This window comes from Eleginops maclovinus, chromosome 14 (assembly GCF_036324505.1).
Source record: "Eleginops maclovinus isolate JMC-PN-2008 ecotype Puerto Natales chromosome 14, JC_Emac_rtc_rv5, whole genome shotgun sequence".
NCBI lineage: Eukaryota > Metazoa > Chordata > Actinopteri > Perciformes > Eleginopidae > Eleginops > Eleginops maclovinus.
The window spans coordinates 2,285,043-2,300,042 of NC_086362.1; the positions used below are offsets into that span (position 1 = coordinate 2,285,043).

The 15,000-nt window shown below is 41.9% G+C and overlaps 1 protein-coding gene across 1 annotated transcript in view; it reads right to left on the bottom strand.

Moving 5' to 3' along the window:
* Positions 1–15,000, bottom strand: part of exoc6b (exocyst complex component 6B) — a 69,894-nt gene that overhangs the window by 27,726 nt on the left and 27,168 nt on the right. Inside the window, exons 15-18 of the mRNA XM_063900691.1 lie at positions 14,700–14,809; positions 8,875–8,986; positions 8,159–8,293; positions 7,620–7,808 (exon numbers count right to left, since the gene is read on the bottom strand). Of these exons, the coding sequence (XP_063756761.1) occupies positions 7,620–7,808; positions 8,159–8,293; positions 8,875–8,986; positions 14,700–14,809 (546 nt within the window). The remainder of the gene's footprint in view (positions 1–7,619; positions 7,809–8,158; positions 8,294–8,874; positions 8,987–14,699; positions 14,810–15,000) is intronic.

Below are 15,000 nucleotides of genomic sequence, written 5' to 3' on the forward strand. Positions count from 1 at the left end.
AAAGAATGCAAGAAATGGACAGAAACAAAAGGTTTAGGAAAGGAAATGAATGGAAAACCAAGGTGAGGAACGGTAGGAGCGCAAAGGTGCAGAACTAAAGAAATGACAGGGAAGGAAAGGCCAAAGGAAAGGAGTTGAGGAGAGGATACGAGATGCAAGAGAAGTGAATAAAAGGTTAAGAAAGGAAAGAGATTCAACATTGATTGAAGGAAAGGAAGTAGAGATGAGGAGTGAAGAAGAGGGATGGAAGATGAAGGAGACACAAATCAGGTGATGCTTCGTCTCCTTCCTCACTTCCTTCATGTCTAACTCCCTCCCTCCCCTCCCCGAGTTAACGAGAGACGTTCATTACAGCGCTCGTTAAAAGCCACTCAGCTGCTAACGGCTGAACAAACAGGCAAGAGAGAAAAGAAGCAAGCGAGGAGGAGGAGGAGGAGGAGGAGGAAGAGGTAAAAAGGTGAAAGGAGGAGAAGATGTGAATGATTAAAGGGAAGGAATGAAGGAAGGAAGAGGAGGAGTAATGACAGGAATGCAGACGGTTGAGGGTGACAGCAAAATATTCTGATAAACATTCACCTCTCCCTCCATGTGTATCAACGTGAAGGGGCTGAAAATGCACAGTTCAGACATCTTTAAAGGCTAATTAATCAGTATGTTTGATGTCACTATTGAATGAAATGACCAAATGCAATGTTAGAGTGGGTTTATGGAGCTTTGCAAAGCCTTTTAACTTCTTATAACTCTACATTTTACACAGATATACAGTATTTTGAAGGAAAAAATGCAGAAAGTGGAACAAAATCCTGCAAATCCCCTTAGCTAACTTCGCCTTTTTGCGGTTTGGTGCTAGATAAGGCGACTACAGTGGATCTCAGTGCTGAAAACTTGCTTTCAAAGCAGTAAGAAGTAAGGAAAAGATGAGGTGTCAAATAGCTAATGCATTGTTTGTATAAAAAGTATTCATTTGTGCAGCTTTATGATTAAAACCAAGATTTCTGGACCTTTAAAGAAGGTAAATATAGCTTAAGTGAACCAAAAAAGGGGAAGAAGGTTTAAATATGTTTGTGGTCAAAAAAGGGATGTGGTCTCACGTTCAAACTGTGTGTTTTCAGTGTGAATTATGTGTGTGTGTGTGTCTGTGCGGTCGAACACACTACACCAGCAGTCCGGTTCAGTTAGCTACGCTAGCAATGACAAGGTGTTTATAAATGCCAACAGGTATTGCACACACGTAAAATAAACAGCGTGGGTGTTCAGTTTGAGGGGAAACTTCCTCACGTGAGACTTTATAAGATCAAGTTTGAGTCGAGAAGCTTCAATCAAAAGACTGTTGACAAATTAGTCAGCACAACCAGAACGTGTAGCAACAGATTGATGAGCATCTCCACCAAAAATATCCCAGATTGGATCAGTGTTCGGCTGAAGAACTCCCAGATGAATCCCTCCTCATAAATGTTTGAAACACAGCATCAAACACTGATTCACGACTCCTGGAAGGGATTGGACACGGAGTATAATACGCTCTCCGATGATCCAGAAAGCTGTCCGTCAAACGAACGGCGAGCCGGGGAGGGCAGCCAAGAGTCAAGAGGTGGGATCAGATGATGCTCCATAGTTCACAGCCTAAATATCCAAATAAATCCCTAAAAATCATTACTTTTTTGGACTAAGAATCGAGGATGAGCTTTGGTAAATTATCTTAAACCAATACATGTTTTAATTCTGCAGGAGTTTCATGTCCAAATTGGATATAGAGCAACCAGAGTGAGTTGAATTTAAGTGGTCAAATCAAAGTTGTATTGATAAATACGCTGGTTTTTATTTTATTGATCAGTTTTGTACATTTGTGTTTACATTTCAGTGAAATTTAATCACAGCTAAGTTATGTTTTTCATGTTCCTTAGCCAAAAGAGACATAAAAACCATAAAAAATAACTCAGAAATGCATATTTAGAGTAAGAAAATCCAATCATTTTTGCTAATTGACACAATTCTATCAGATATACTTGATTTATTCGTTTATTTGACGGGGACAGGGTGCGTTAACGCATCAGTGTAAAAATACAAGATCTGAACATACTGGATTAGCTAAAATGCTCATTGACATGCTGTAAAGATGGATGGATGGATCAATTTTAACCCATCACTTGTATTTATCTATCAGACATGCTTCAACTTCATCAGTGACACAAAATATGAGGCTTCAGTGTCAAAATGAAGGTCTGTGGTCCGATTTGTGGCTTGTAAAATGACTGGAAATGTGATTGAGAGACTTTAATTCACATAATCAAGCTCCAAATCACTGCTGCTCGCGTCACTGCTCCGTTATGGCAGGTATGTGTTCATGTCACTCAAGGAACACCACAAAAATGAAGTCTGGACTTTTTAGGGCACATTTTTGTAAGTGTTTTTCCTCTGTGAATGTAACCTGCACGCACACGCACGCACGCACACACACACACACAGAGAGAGAGGCCAGAGCAAGCAAATTCACAGACTAGAAAACCACATCTGATCTGACGGGTACCAGGGTTGGAAATTCCACTGTAAGAAGTGGTTTAGCACCAATGCTTTAAAGAAATACTGAGGAAAAAAAGGCTTCTTTATTCACCTTATGTCACCACTTCCGGTTCAAATGCATGTGGTTTAGCATTTTAAGCAATGGATCTCCATCTACACTGCCCCAAAGCAACGCTTTACAGTACATCTTCTATTATTGGCTCACAAATTGACATGAAAACGGCCCAAAAAATCTCCACTTTTAATACCTATATAGTGTCTTTTGGTGTAAATGGCTCCACTATGACAAGGTCGAACTCCATACTGAAGCAAAAGAGGATAGCCAGCAGCTCCAAACATCACTTTAAAGTCCCAAATATGCATTACTTGGATCTACATGGTTAGTTTCACCTTAGGAAGAGTTATAACTTCATCAAGCTCTAAAGTGGGCGACGTTATGCAAAGTAAGCTTCAACTGGAACTGAAACTAAGAGGATAGCTGGTGAAGCATAAGGTGAATAAGGACCTTAGCATACAGGCTAATAGAGTGGCGCAGGGATGAGGTATTTTTGTAGGCCGACCCGGAAGTAAGCTGCGCATGGGTTCCCTTTCTCCAGAGGATTTTTGAATATTGTGAAAAATAAGATCTGTGGAAATCGAACCTGTTTGATAAATGCACGTTCTGTTCAGCCGGATAATCTCCACATGTCTACCCTACTTTTATCCTTTTAGAAGCATAAATGTAATCTCCAGAAGCAAAATGCTAACGTGATGCTATAAAGGAGCTACAGAGGAGTACAGCAGGGTCGCACGACATCAACGTCCCGCCAACTTAAGATCCTTTCAACTGACTTTTGTGCGCCTGCATATTTTAACAAAGCTTTTCCTTAATGCTGATGTGTTTAATGTCGTAATACAAAACGTGATCCGTCTCTTGAACTCGTGTCAACCACAGACCTTATTTCCAGCTATTTTCCAAAATCCTCTGGAGAAATCCCACTGACTCTGAGTCGAGGGAGAAGTAAAATGCGAACTCACTTCCGGGTTTTAGGACTCGTTCCTGCACCACTCTATGGGTCTGGGTAGAAAGTCAGCACTTAAGGGAAGAACCCTTGTATCTAAAACTGCTAAAAGTCAGCAAATTTGACGAGGAATTAATATGTTTAATAGTGGAGAACGTTACCCTAAATGGAAACAACTTAGCTAAGCGCTGTCAGGTCGATTTCCCCCCCTGGTTGGGATGAGATGTGTGCACAAGTTTCAGGCAAGCGTGCATCACAACCTTATCGTCTACCATGCTGGTTTTAAAACACACACTCAAGTTGAGATTTTTTAAGGGTCAACGTAGGAGGGGGTTAACGGGGTGAGTCAGGGGGTCATCACTCTGCATCAACCCAGATACTCACCGGTAAGGTAGCGTGCTCTACGGGCGTTCCCTACGGTGAGAGGGGGGGGGGGACATTGAGCGGACATCAGAGCAGCAGAGAAAGGGAAAAGATGAAGGACTGTGGAGTCCCAGAGCTCCCAAATGAAATCGTTGGCACACTCTCCGTCTTATGAATTTATTGCCGATGCTAATCTGGCTTCATCTGGCATCGTGTCGAAGCACCGTGGAGACCTCGGTAACACAAGAGGAAGAGCTACCCTGCCAAAGCACAGAGCTGAAAACCGATCAAGGGACTTTATAAGCTGAGTCCGTCTAATTTTCACATGATCATTTTTCACCCCGAGGAGCTTTTTTTCTTTCCACCCCCTTCCATCTTTAAAATCTGAGCTCAATTCGATTAGGAACGTTGAGCTAGCAGCTAAACGAAACAAAGTGGTATTATTAGCTCTTGGATGGGGCAAGGTTTTCCTCCGTGCTGAGAAGAAATGTGACCCCCCCCCCACCGAGCTTCCAATTAATGCACGTCTGCCTCCAACAACTTGCATCCAGAGCTGTTAAAACGACACACACACAGATCGCTGCAGGAATGTTGCTGTGTCACAGTGATCCTTCTTTGAACAAATCAGCGGTGTGTGTGCGTGCGTGCGCGTGTGTGTGTGTGTGTGCGTGCGTGTGTGTGTGTGCGTGCGTGATGCGTATTGGTTGCATAACTTCTCAAAAACATAAAACAAACCATTTATTCCTGGATTCTTGGTCGCCCTCCAGTATCCAATACCTCAAAATCTTCTCTGACCTCACCCCCCTCTGAGAGCACTGGAGCCCCCCCAAATTTGGCTTTTCTCTTGTTAAAAGCAGATGTACTCTATTGTTTCAGTGTGACTTGTCTTAGCTGTAACTTTAAGAAGTTTATAGGTCATTTCCTTAATTCAAACTATTTATTTCCCACTTAAACCCCTTAATTTACCCTTAATTAACCCCTTAAGTTAACTTACTGCATAGAAAAATGGTATTTAAAAACAGGAAATATATAATAAACACATTTAAATATATAATCAGGGAAATGACCAAAAAAAAGTACAAATAAATAGAAATATTTAAAAGAAAAAGCAGAAAATATTCACATTTAAAAAATTGGAAATGTGAAATAATTGTACAGAAAGAAAATACTTAAAATTGCTCATTTTCGTTCAAACCACTCATTGTTTGAGGTGTACTTAAATAAAGCGTCGACTCATTTAATCTAAAACATGTGTCTTATTTAGAGAATTAAAAGTGCAATATTTCCTTATGAATTGAAATGGAGTAGATGTATAAATTGAGTCCTAATAACTCAAATGTGTAGTAAAGTAAAGTACTTAAGAGTCAGTTTACGTGGATACTTTCCACCACTGAATTCTACATATTAAATGCGTATTTCATCCCTTTCTTGATACTGTTTTTGTGGACATTTCACAAGAAAAATCTGAATTATTTACAGTTTTAGAAATGTACCAAACTTCTAAAGTTTGTGAGTGTTACGGAGAAACTACTGGAGCTATTTTCCTCAAATTTGGTGGAAAGGTACATCATAGGCAGAGGAATACACCTTGCAAATTTGAAGCAGGTCCAAATATCGGAGCTGATACACGGCAAACTTTCACTTTGGTTGACAAGTGAGAAAAGTTGTTTGTGATGCATTCAGGTGGTGTTGGAAATATTGGAAAAATGAGTTCCCTGGGACTTGGACGATCATGTCCTCAAGTGAGAACAAAGAGCTACACAAAAGACATATTCAAATGTTGTTTACACGCCTCTAGCTATACAATTAATCACATTTCAGCAGCAGTTAAACTTGTATTCCGCGTTCACTAGTATCCGATTCATTTCTACGTAAATCTACTCTTTCTACGATCACCTCTTACTTCAGAGGGTCATACCACCCAGCTTTTAGATCCATAGCATCTGATCTACTTAGGAGGCCCCCACAGCGAGTGTGTGTGTGTGTGTGTGCGTGTGCATGAGTGTGTGTGTGTGTGCGTGTGTGTGTGTTAAAGTGTGTGTGACGGGGTCATGTCCGGGGCTCATGGGGGTGTAGGAAAAGCTTCTTAGAAGTGCTGGAAAACACTTAGCTCGACCACCTTGTGTGTGTGGCCTTGTGCCCTTGTGACCCGCTTTGACCAAATCTGTGTGTGTGTGTGTGTGTGTGTGTGTGTGTGTGTGTGTGTGTGTGTGTGTGTGTGTGTGTGTGTGTGTGTGTGTGTGTGTGTGTGTGTACTGTCCATGTGCTTTAAACCTCAGGGTGGGATCAGGGATCATGTGTGCTTTGGACAGTGTACATAAAGACTTAAACAGCCTAAATATCCTAATTAATCCCTTAAAACTACATCTTTTTGGACTAAAAATTGTGTTGTCAATCCATTTTTTAATTCTGCATTAATTGTAGGAGTTTCATGTAAGAATTGGATGTACAGCGACCAGTCTTGCCAACATTTATTTGACTCTGACTTGAATTTAAGTTGAAATACAAAGTTCTATTAAAGATGTACTGATAGGGGCCGTGGCGCAACTGGCTGGGGCACCTGCACCGTACGCCGGCGACCCGGGTTCGATTCCCGACCCGTGGTCCTTTCCGGATCCCACCCCGACTCTCTCCACTGTCCTATCCGATTAAAGGCAAGAAGCCCCCCCCCAAAAAAAAGATGCACTGATAAATGTGCTTATACTTCTGATCAGTTTGATAACTGCGAGTGGAAAAGATGCTCAATAGTGTTTTTAAGGATTTGCTCACGGGACATTAACTTTTAAAAATACATAATAATCATAAATGAGTTTAAAGGTAAGAAAAGTAAATCTGGAACTCAGATACGGTTTTCTTTGACCATTTATTTATAATTTTTTCACCAAAACAGTACATAAAATGTGATCTATGTGGTATATGCATTGTCTAGAATTATTAGAAATATTTCCATGTCCAGCAAGTTATTTATTGACAAGGAAAGGGTACGTGAATACAAGATCTGAACGTGCTGGAGTTAGCTCAAATGCTAATTTACATGTTTTAATATGGATTGATGGATCAATTTTGTATTTATCTGTCAGCCAACAGGCTTTTTGAAGCATGATCATATTGCTAACACGTCAAAGAGTCCAATAACCAGCGTAATGGATCAAATGCTACACTAAAATGGGCCAAAACTAACAAATGACTTTCCCTTAGAGCGGCTCTTATAGCGAGAAATGCTTAAGACCCTTGATGTAAGAAGTCATAGTTGATGAAATCACATTTATTAATTGTTCACACTCTGGTGTTGGACTTCACACTGATCCCGATGGAAGCAGTAATGTCATTACGTCGGGGGCTGTGGAGTCAATAGCCCGAGCCGTGGCGTGATCCGGTGCCGCTGACCCGAGCAGATCACCCTTAGATCCGCTTAGTGGCCCCATGTTAACGATCTAACCCGTAACAAGCTGATACCCGGACCGACTAAAGCTGATTGTCCGGCCCTGTGACGCCTCACGCTCAGGGGGCTTATATAACACACACACACACACACACACACACACACACACACACACACACACACACACACAGCTACACTTATAGAGAACTTTATTCTACAAAAAAGACAAGATGCTTTATACATTAGAAGTACAAACCTGGACTGTGTGTCTGTAGATATGTGTGTGTGTGTGTGTGTGTGTGTGTGTGTGTGTGTGTGTGTGTGTGTGTGTGTGTGTGTGTGTGTGTACTTACAGGCAGGTGCGTGAACACGCTGAAGGTGCTGTTCAGGAAAGCGATGAGGTCCATCAGGTAGTCGCTGGCCTCCGGAGTCCCGCCCCCCGGCGCCGCCACCATCCAATCGTATTCGGCCAGCTGCAGGAACTGGTCGATTTTGGCGTTGAGGTTGGTGTAGATCTCCGCCTCGGCAGCATGGCGAGCGTCCTGCAAGGGAGACGGGAGGGATTGAGGAAGGCTTGCAGCGTAAGGACTAGGGCTTTTACCGTCATGTATTCATGCAATAGCAGGAAGATTTAAGGTAAAATATCTGAATGAATTATCGTGCAGCTGCAGAGTAATGCTTCAAAAATGGTCATTCCTTCTAATATGAAGGTGAATTCTAATTGAAATCAGTCAAAATAATCTGAAATAATTGTTTTTTCACTTGTATTGATCAGTTGGAAGGACCGGAGAATAGAAACAGTGTGTGTGTGTGTGTGTGTGTGTGTGTGTGTGTGTGTGTGTGTGTGTGTGTGTGTGTGTGTGTGTGTGTGTGAGTGTGAGTGTGTGTGTACCTTGAAGGTGGAGGTCCCGTACAGCTTGGTGGCGTTGGCAGAGTCCGGCGGCACATTGGTGATGTTCGATATGAACTCCTCCAGGAAGTGGCAGCTCTGCTCCAGGTGGGTGGTGTTAATGATCACCTGCACCAACTGGAGGACACACACATGACACTCAGCAACACAGGGATTTGAGCCTTTGCAGACCATTTACATGCACTAAAACAGGCCTCTTAAAGAGCCATGGCACCATAAGGCTTGGATTGGATACTCTGCATTTTATTCTGAAATCAAACACAGTTTCTCAAATGATTTTAACACACAGGCTCTTATTGTTACATCCTGTTCTTGAATTAACGATGTTTTGGTCATTAAGCATGGAAACAAACACATAAAAACCCCACAGCTCTGTAGTTTCCACAACAACAGGTTAAAAAGAGGAAGTGTGTGGGGTTTTATTTTAGAGCAAATGAGCCGGAAAGCTTAAAAAATGATCATTCTGAGAAACAGAGTTACACCGAAGTTGTGCAACGACATTAGCTCGTTCCCTCTGAGAGAGATTATTACAAGCCTCAAGCACACACACACACACACACACACACACACACACACACACACACACACACACACACACACACACACACACACACACACACACACACACACACACACACACACACACACACACACACACACACACACACACACACACACACACACAGACTTTAAAGTACCTCTGCCAGCCCGACATTCTTCTTCTTAATGGCGTACTGCAGACAGTGGCTCAGGGTTCTGGTCAACAACAGATTGGTCGACTTGCGGATCATGTCGTCAACCTCTGTGGAACTGTGGGACACACACACACACACACACAGAGAGAGAGAGAGAGACAGAAGGGCAGAGAATCAGTGACTGTGTACAAGTAATTCCCTCTCGCCCGCGTCTCAAAGCCAGCACAAACATTTTAAGTGAAATTTCTCCGTCTGCGAAAGTCTCTCCGTTTGGGGAAAAGTCTAAATGTCAGCCAGGTCTAATGAGCGCTTCACCGTGTTACGAGCTGTTAGTCTCATTAGAGGGCCGACATCGCCTTAAATCTCCCGATATGAGCGTGAAAATAACTTACCTAAAACCACCGAGACCCAAACGATACAGAAGAGGTCCCACGGCGGTAAAACACACGCCTTCTGTCCTGATATTAGCCGGCCATTTTTATAATATATATTCCCACCACCGTCCTTTAAATAATCATAAAATTACCACCTCTGCAGAGCCAGCGAGGCAGAGAGGCAGCCAGCTGAAACGAGCTCAGATGTCCTGTTAAAACAAATATTTGACGGCGCTAATCAGACCCACTTAGAGGATCTCTGACACGCTATTGATTTTGTTACGTGGGTGAAGAAACCCAGACAGAGGAGGAAGGTTTTTCATGGCAGCGAGCGACCCTGTGCCTCGTGTTTAATAACTGCTTTTCCTGGAAGCATGGAAGTGCAGATGCTGTTTGACTCTGAAGGTAAATACACACACACACACACACACACACACACACACACACACACACACTGGGGGAAAAGGTCAGAGGAGGTCACACACACCGCGGAAACAAAAGCGATCACTTTCTCCCGACGATAAGTGTGTTTTACTGCAAGTGTGTGTTGCTTCCAAAAAGCTCTGTGGGTAACAAACACATTCCAACCAAATCAGTAAATTATTGAAGCCTGGAATTCAACCTTAACACACACACACACTTTAACACACGCAGAGTGTCGCCTGAGGGGGAGCGAAATGCTGGAATTCCTTCCAAACTCACTTAGTTTCCAAAAAAAAAAAAGAAACGGAGGAATCCTAAAAACGTTCCGACAATTTGGAGCGAGGAGAGGGGGAGGGGGGAATTCCTGGAGCGGCAGAAGTGCAGAGTGGACAAAAATGGTGTGTGTGTGTGTGTGGAGTGGCAAAAAGTCAATGTATGCTAGTGAACTCTCCCCACACACACACAATTATATAAATATAGACCCACCGCAGAATTCAGATTGAGTTTCATTATATTTATGCGGTCATCAGTCACAATAAATACGCGGCGGCTGTCAGAGGGAAGCGTATTTACATCTCTGGTAAAAATACACAAGAGGTTGGCAACAGTACACACATCCTTCTCCTGAGTATAAGTACAGATACTCCGGTCGAAGTACTTTAGTAAAAAGTAGACATAGCTGTGAAGCTGGTACCTGGACCTCAAATATGTGTTATTAAGAAGCATACGTACCCTATATACTGCCAGAGTACAGTGTGTGTGTGTGTGTGTGTGTGTGTGTGTGTGTGTGTGTGTGTGTGTGTGTGTGCCAAAAAAAGAACATGATGACAGGAATAATGGGAAAAATAATCCATAAATAAAATAATTAAAATAACAAAATAATGTGGGTTAAAAAAATAATAATAATAATAATAATATGATAAAAAATATAAAATATATATAATAAATAAACACAATACAAAATAAATAAAATAAAACCAAAAAAAGGTGCACATAATGCATAAATAATTGTATATTAATCAGACATTAAAGAACTTGTTACTGTCCTTGTCATACATGCATTGATCGTGTTTCCTGTATGACATCAGGGTTGAAATAGGCGCGACTACTTAATACTACTAAATAATAATTATCACGCCACCAAATGCATGAAACTAAAGTCTGTTTTAAGAAGTAAAAAGTACAGGTATTCGTGTTAAAACTGTAAGGAGTAAAAGCTGTGAGAAAACACACTCTGGACGGTGTAAAGTTAGCATTTAGCTACGTCGAATGAACTGTGGTTTGTCAGCGAAGTCTCTGTGAGTGTGTGTGAGCTTACACACCATTTCTATGTGTGCCTGTAGTTGCTGTTAGTGTGTGTACAATAGTCGGGTTAATAAAGAGTTCCATTCATTTTTCTCCCGCCCTCAAACGGCTCCTCGGCACGACTCTCTACGTCACTTGTCACCGAAACTGTGTCTGAATGTCTCTGCGGTTTCTTACTGGACACAAAGTGATGAAACATTATGAAAGAGGGAGGGGGGGATTTTCAAAATAAAAGCACCAAATCCTCCCTGGTGTTTGTGATCAAACAGCCTGATTTGTGTCTTCACTGGTGTGGAAATCACTGCCATTTGTCTCTTTTCTTTACACATTTACACCCACAGCTTTCTAACGCCACACAGACGTTTGAGTGAGTGTGTATCTCTTCTCGGCTACTAGCCCAGTCATTTCACCTCAAATCTAAAGCATGATGTCTTGAAACGCTCGTGCCAACATCACCTCATCTCCTGTTCCTCCCAAAATATCCTCCCAATCTTCATCGCTGCAGCCTCGGCCAACATTTCCAAACACAACACCCTTTGTCTCCGTCAAATCTGAAGCAATGTGTTTGCTTTCTGCTGCCATGCAAGCCAAGTTAGCGCCAGACGACTGGATGTAAATCACTGTTCACTTGGCAATAACAGGATTACCATTTCAAAATACTAATATAAAGTGAGGGGGATTATTTGCACCCTTTAAAGGTTTGATTTTATACATTTTTTATTGTATTGTTTTAAATTATTATTATATATTTATCTTTACACTTTTTATGATTTTCTTTCCATGTTTTTCTGTTATTTTAATTATTCTATGTATGGATTACGTTTCCCATTATTCCTCTCATGCTATTCCTTTGTCTTGGAAAAGACTGCACAAAAAATATAGCACTTTGCATCCTTAATGTATTACTTTACCTTTGTAATAGTACAAGACACTGAGGTTTGGACTCACTTAGGGTCTTTGCAGGATGATTGTCTTTTTCTGACAAAAAGTCTGCAAGAAATTGAACATAATCCTTAAAAAAAAGGCTAAAAAAGCTCTATTTGTAGACGAACATTGCCACCCTTAAAGATATACTGCTTATTGACCTGCAAAGAGTGATTATCCTAAAATGAATTGGATTATGGAGGCTATTTATTACGTATTTTCTATGTAAAAATCCTCAAATGTGGAGACACTAAACTAAATCTCAGGGTTTTGAAATGATAAAACAAGACATCTTTTACTCATTTCTGGTATTTTATAGACCAAAAATCAATAGTTTGACCTAGCTCCATCCATGCTCACAACACAAACGCACAAGTGGAGGCGAAGGAGAGTTAATAGACATCACACACACACACACACACACACACACACACACACACACACACACACACACACACACAGGAACAGATGTCAGGGTCAGTGGGTTCAGGGGGATCGGTGACCGTCTGTTTCCGGAGACGGAGCATCTGTGTACGTTTGAAGCGGGGCGGGAAGGCGTGTTGCCGCGGTAACCAGATATCAGGGCGTGAGCGAGCCGAGAGAGAGAGGAGTGAGGGAGAGAGAGAGAGCGCGAGAGAGAGAAATCAACCCGGGTCAGAGACTGGAGTCATTACTCTGATTGAGAAGTGAGAGAGAGAGTGAGCCGTGCTCAGCAGGGGGGGGGGGGGGGGGGGAGTGCAGAGAAACATCTGGGAGGAGGGGGGAGGATTCTCCCCCTTAGTAGATTGTTTTAGAGAGAATATGTAAAAAAAACACACCTGATTTTGCAGTTTTTCCACACAAACGGGGCTGAAATCTACTTAATTGATCCTGTTTTATTAACATCCTTTAACTCTGGATTTATTTAACTGTTTAAGGGTCTTGTACATGGATACTGTCTTTCAGAGTTAAGGTTCAATTCGTCGCACAAAGCAAATATTTGAAAGCGCGCTAAGTCGCTTTAAGTGTTGATATTTTGTCATGTTTTTAACAACAACAAGGTAGAAAAACAGCGCCTATTTATACCTGTAGTGTTTTTTACTTGGGGTTTTGTACATCAATATGATCGATATGAACCAGGCTAATATACAAGGTAAAAAGGAAGGGGGTTTCTTTTATTTAAAAGTGTAATTAGTTGGATTTACTGTGGTTATTTTGTCAGAAACACAAGGTGACACCCCATTGATTTAGCAGCTTGTTTTTTCCTGAAGTCTCTTTTAGTTCTGGGGTCTTTAATGTCAATATGATCCATTGAGACAGTATGATAAACAAAAACAACCAGGCTAATATATGATGTAAGAAGTGTGCTTAGTGGGCTTTATTTGTTGTTATTTTTTCCTCTTTTAACAACAAAAAGGGGGAGAAAGCAAGTGATTTAGCAGCTTGTTTATTATTGGGGGGGTCCTGTACATTCTCCCAGTAAAAAATAGTGTACAAAGAATGAGGTTGCATTCATTTAAAAGTGTGTTTCACTGCCAAAGTGGATGCAGAACACACTCTGCACAAACACTGATATTTGTGTATTTCTTTCCTTTGATTAGACAACCATTTTTCCTCCTCCTCCTCCTCGTCTCTCTTTCTTCCGCTGGTCACGGATCAATGGTACCTTCCTGGTTCCCAGCCCCCACGGACAATCCACACAGACACACACACACACGCACACGCACACGCACACACACACACACACACACACAAACACACACACACACAGGCGGTTATAAACAGAAATACAGATGCATTGAGAGAAAACCTCACGAGAAAGGAAAAGCACGGAGGAACCTGACACACTGGATGCAGATATGCTCACTGCAATACGCCACACACACCCTGGAGATCTGGCTATTCCGTTAGAAACCACAAACCATATCATGACACTAATAACACACACTCAAAGCGAAGGAAAGGATTGAGTGTGTGTTGCTGTAAGTGTGCATTAAATTCATCCCTTTTTTAAAGGAAAAATGGGTAGTTCAAGTTTCCTGTAAGGCGTTTATACAAGCGTGTATCTCAAAGTATCTTGATCAGTGTGTGTGTGTGTGTGTGTGTGTGTGTGTGTGTGTGTGTGTGTGTGTGTGTGTGTGTGTGTGTGTGTGTGTGTGTGTGTGTGTGTCTGGCTGAATCCCAGCCCTCTGGACAACGGAAGTTTTTCCTGATTGCTCGTCTCCTCGCTAAAAGAGGCAGCATTGTTTAAGCTAATTCTTCCATCAACCAAAACACACACACACACACACACACACACTACTGTTTAACCTCGACAGAATATAGACATACAGAAGCCGGGCTTGATTGTGGTGTGTGTGTGTGTGTGTGTGTGTGTGTGTGTGTGTGTGTGTGTGTGTGTGTGTGTGTGTGTGTGTGTGTGTGTGTGTGTGTGTGTGTGAGACAAATGCAAGGAGACACAGATCATTAAGACTTAGAAGAGCCTGCTGTCTCGTAGAAATTCAGAGCGAGTCAAATAAAAAGGGAGAGAATGTGACAGAAAGTGATAAAGAAAACTAGAGTTGTTTTGGGTAAGCGTGTTGGTGCAAAATGCAAAACATTTCCCCTCTGCAGAGACCAGAAAATGTGATTCCTGGCAGCTGTTTGTCTGGAAAAAGTTTATAAAAGTGGCAGAGACTCTGGGATTAACCATCACAATGTGAGTGACAGAGGAGGAATGAAAGGGGTTTTAGTGTGTGTGTGTGTGTGTGTGTGTGTGTGTGTGTGTGTGTGTGTGTGTGTGTGTGTGTGTGTGTGTGTGTGTGTGTGTGTGTGTGTGTGTACCTGAGATGCAGGTCTTCAGAGTACTTCAGGCAGGCGTAGATGAACTCCTTGAGCTGGCAGTAGACCTTCGGCACAAACTCGGAGAACGGGAGCTTCTTGGGGAAGGGGAGCTGGAGGGAACGGAGAGAAAAAACATGAGGATTTTGCATGAAAGCAACCACAGAAAGTCAGGGTTCATTATAGGTCATATTCTCTTTGAAATGTGGAGAAAAATTACACAAAAGTCTATGTTTTTCCTCCTTTTGTTCATATGAGTCCTTAAAGCTGCTGCTATTATCTGCTCTATCTGCCAGGTTTATAT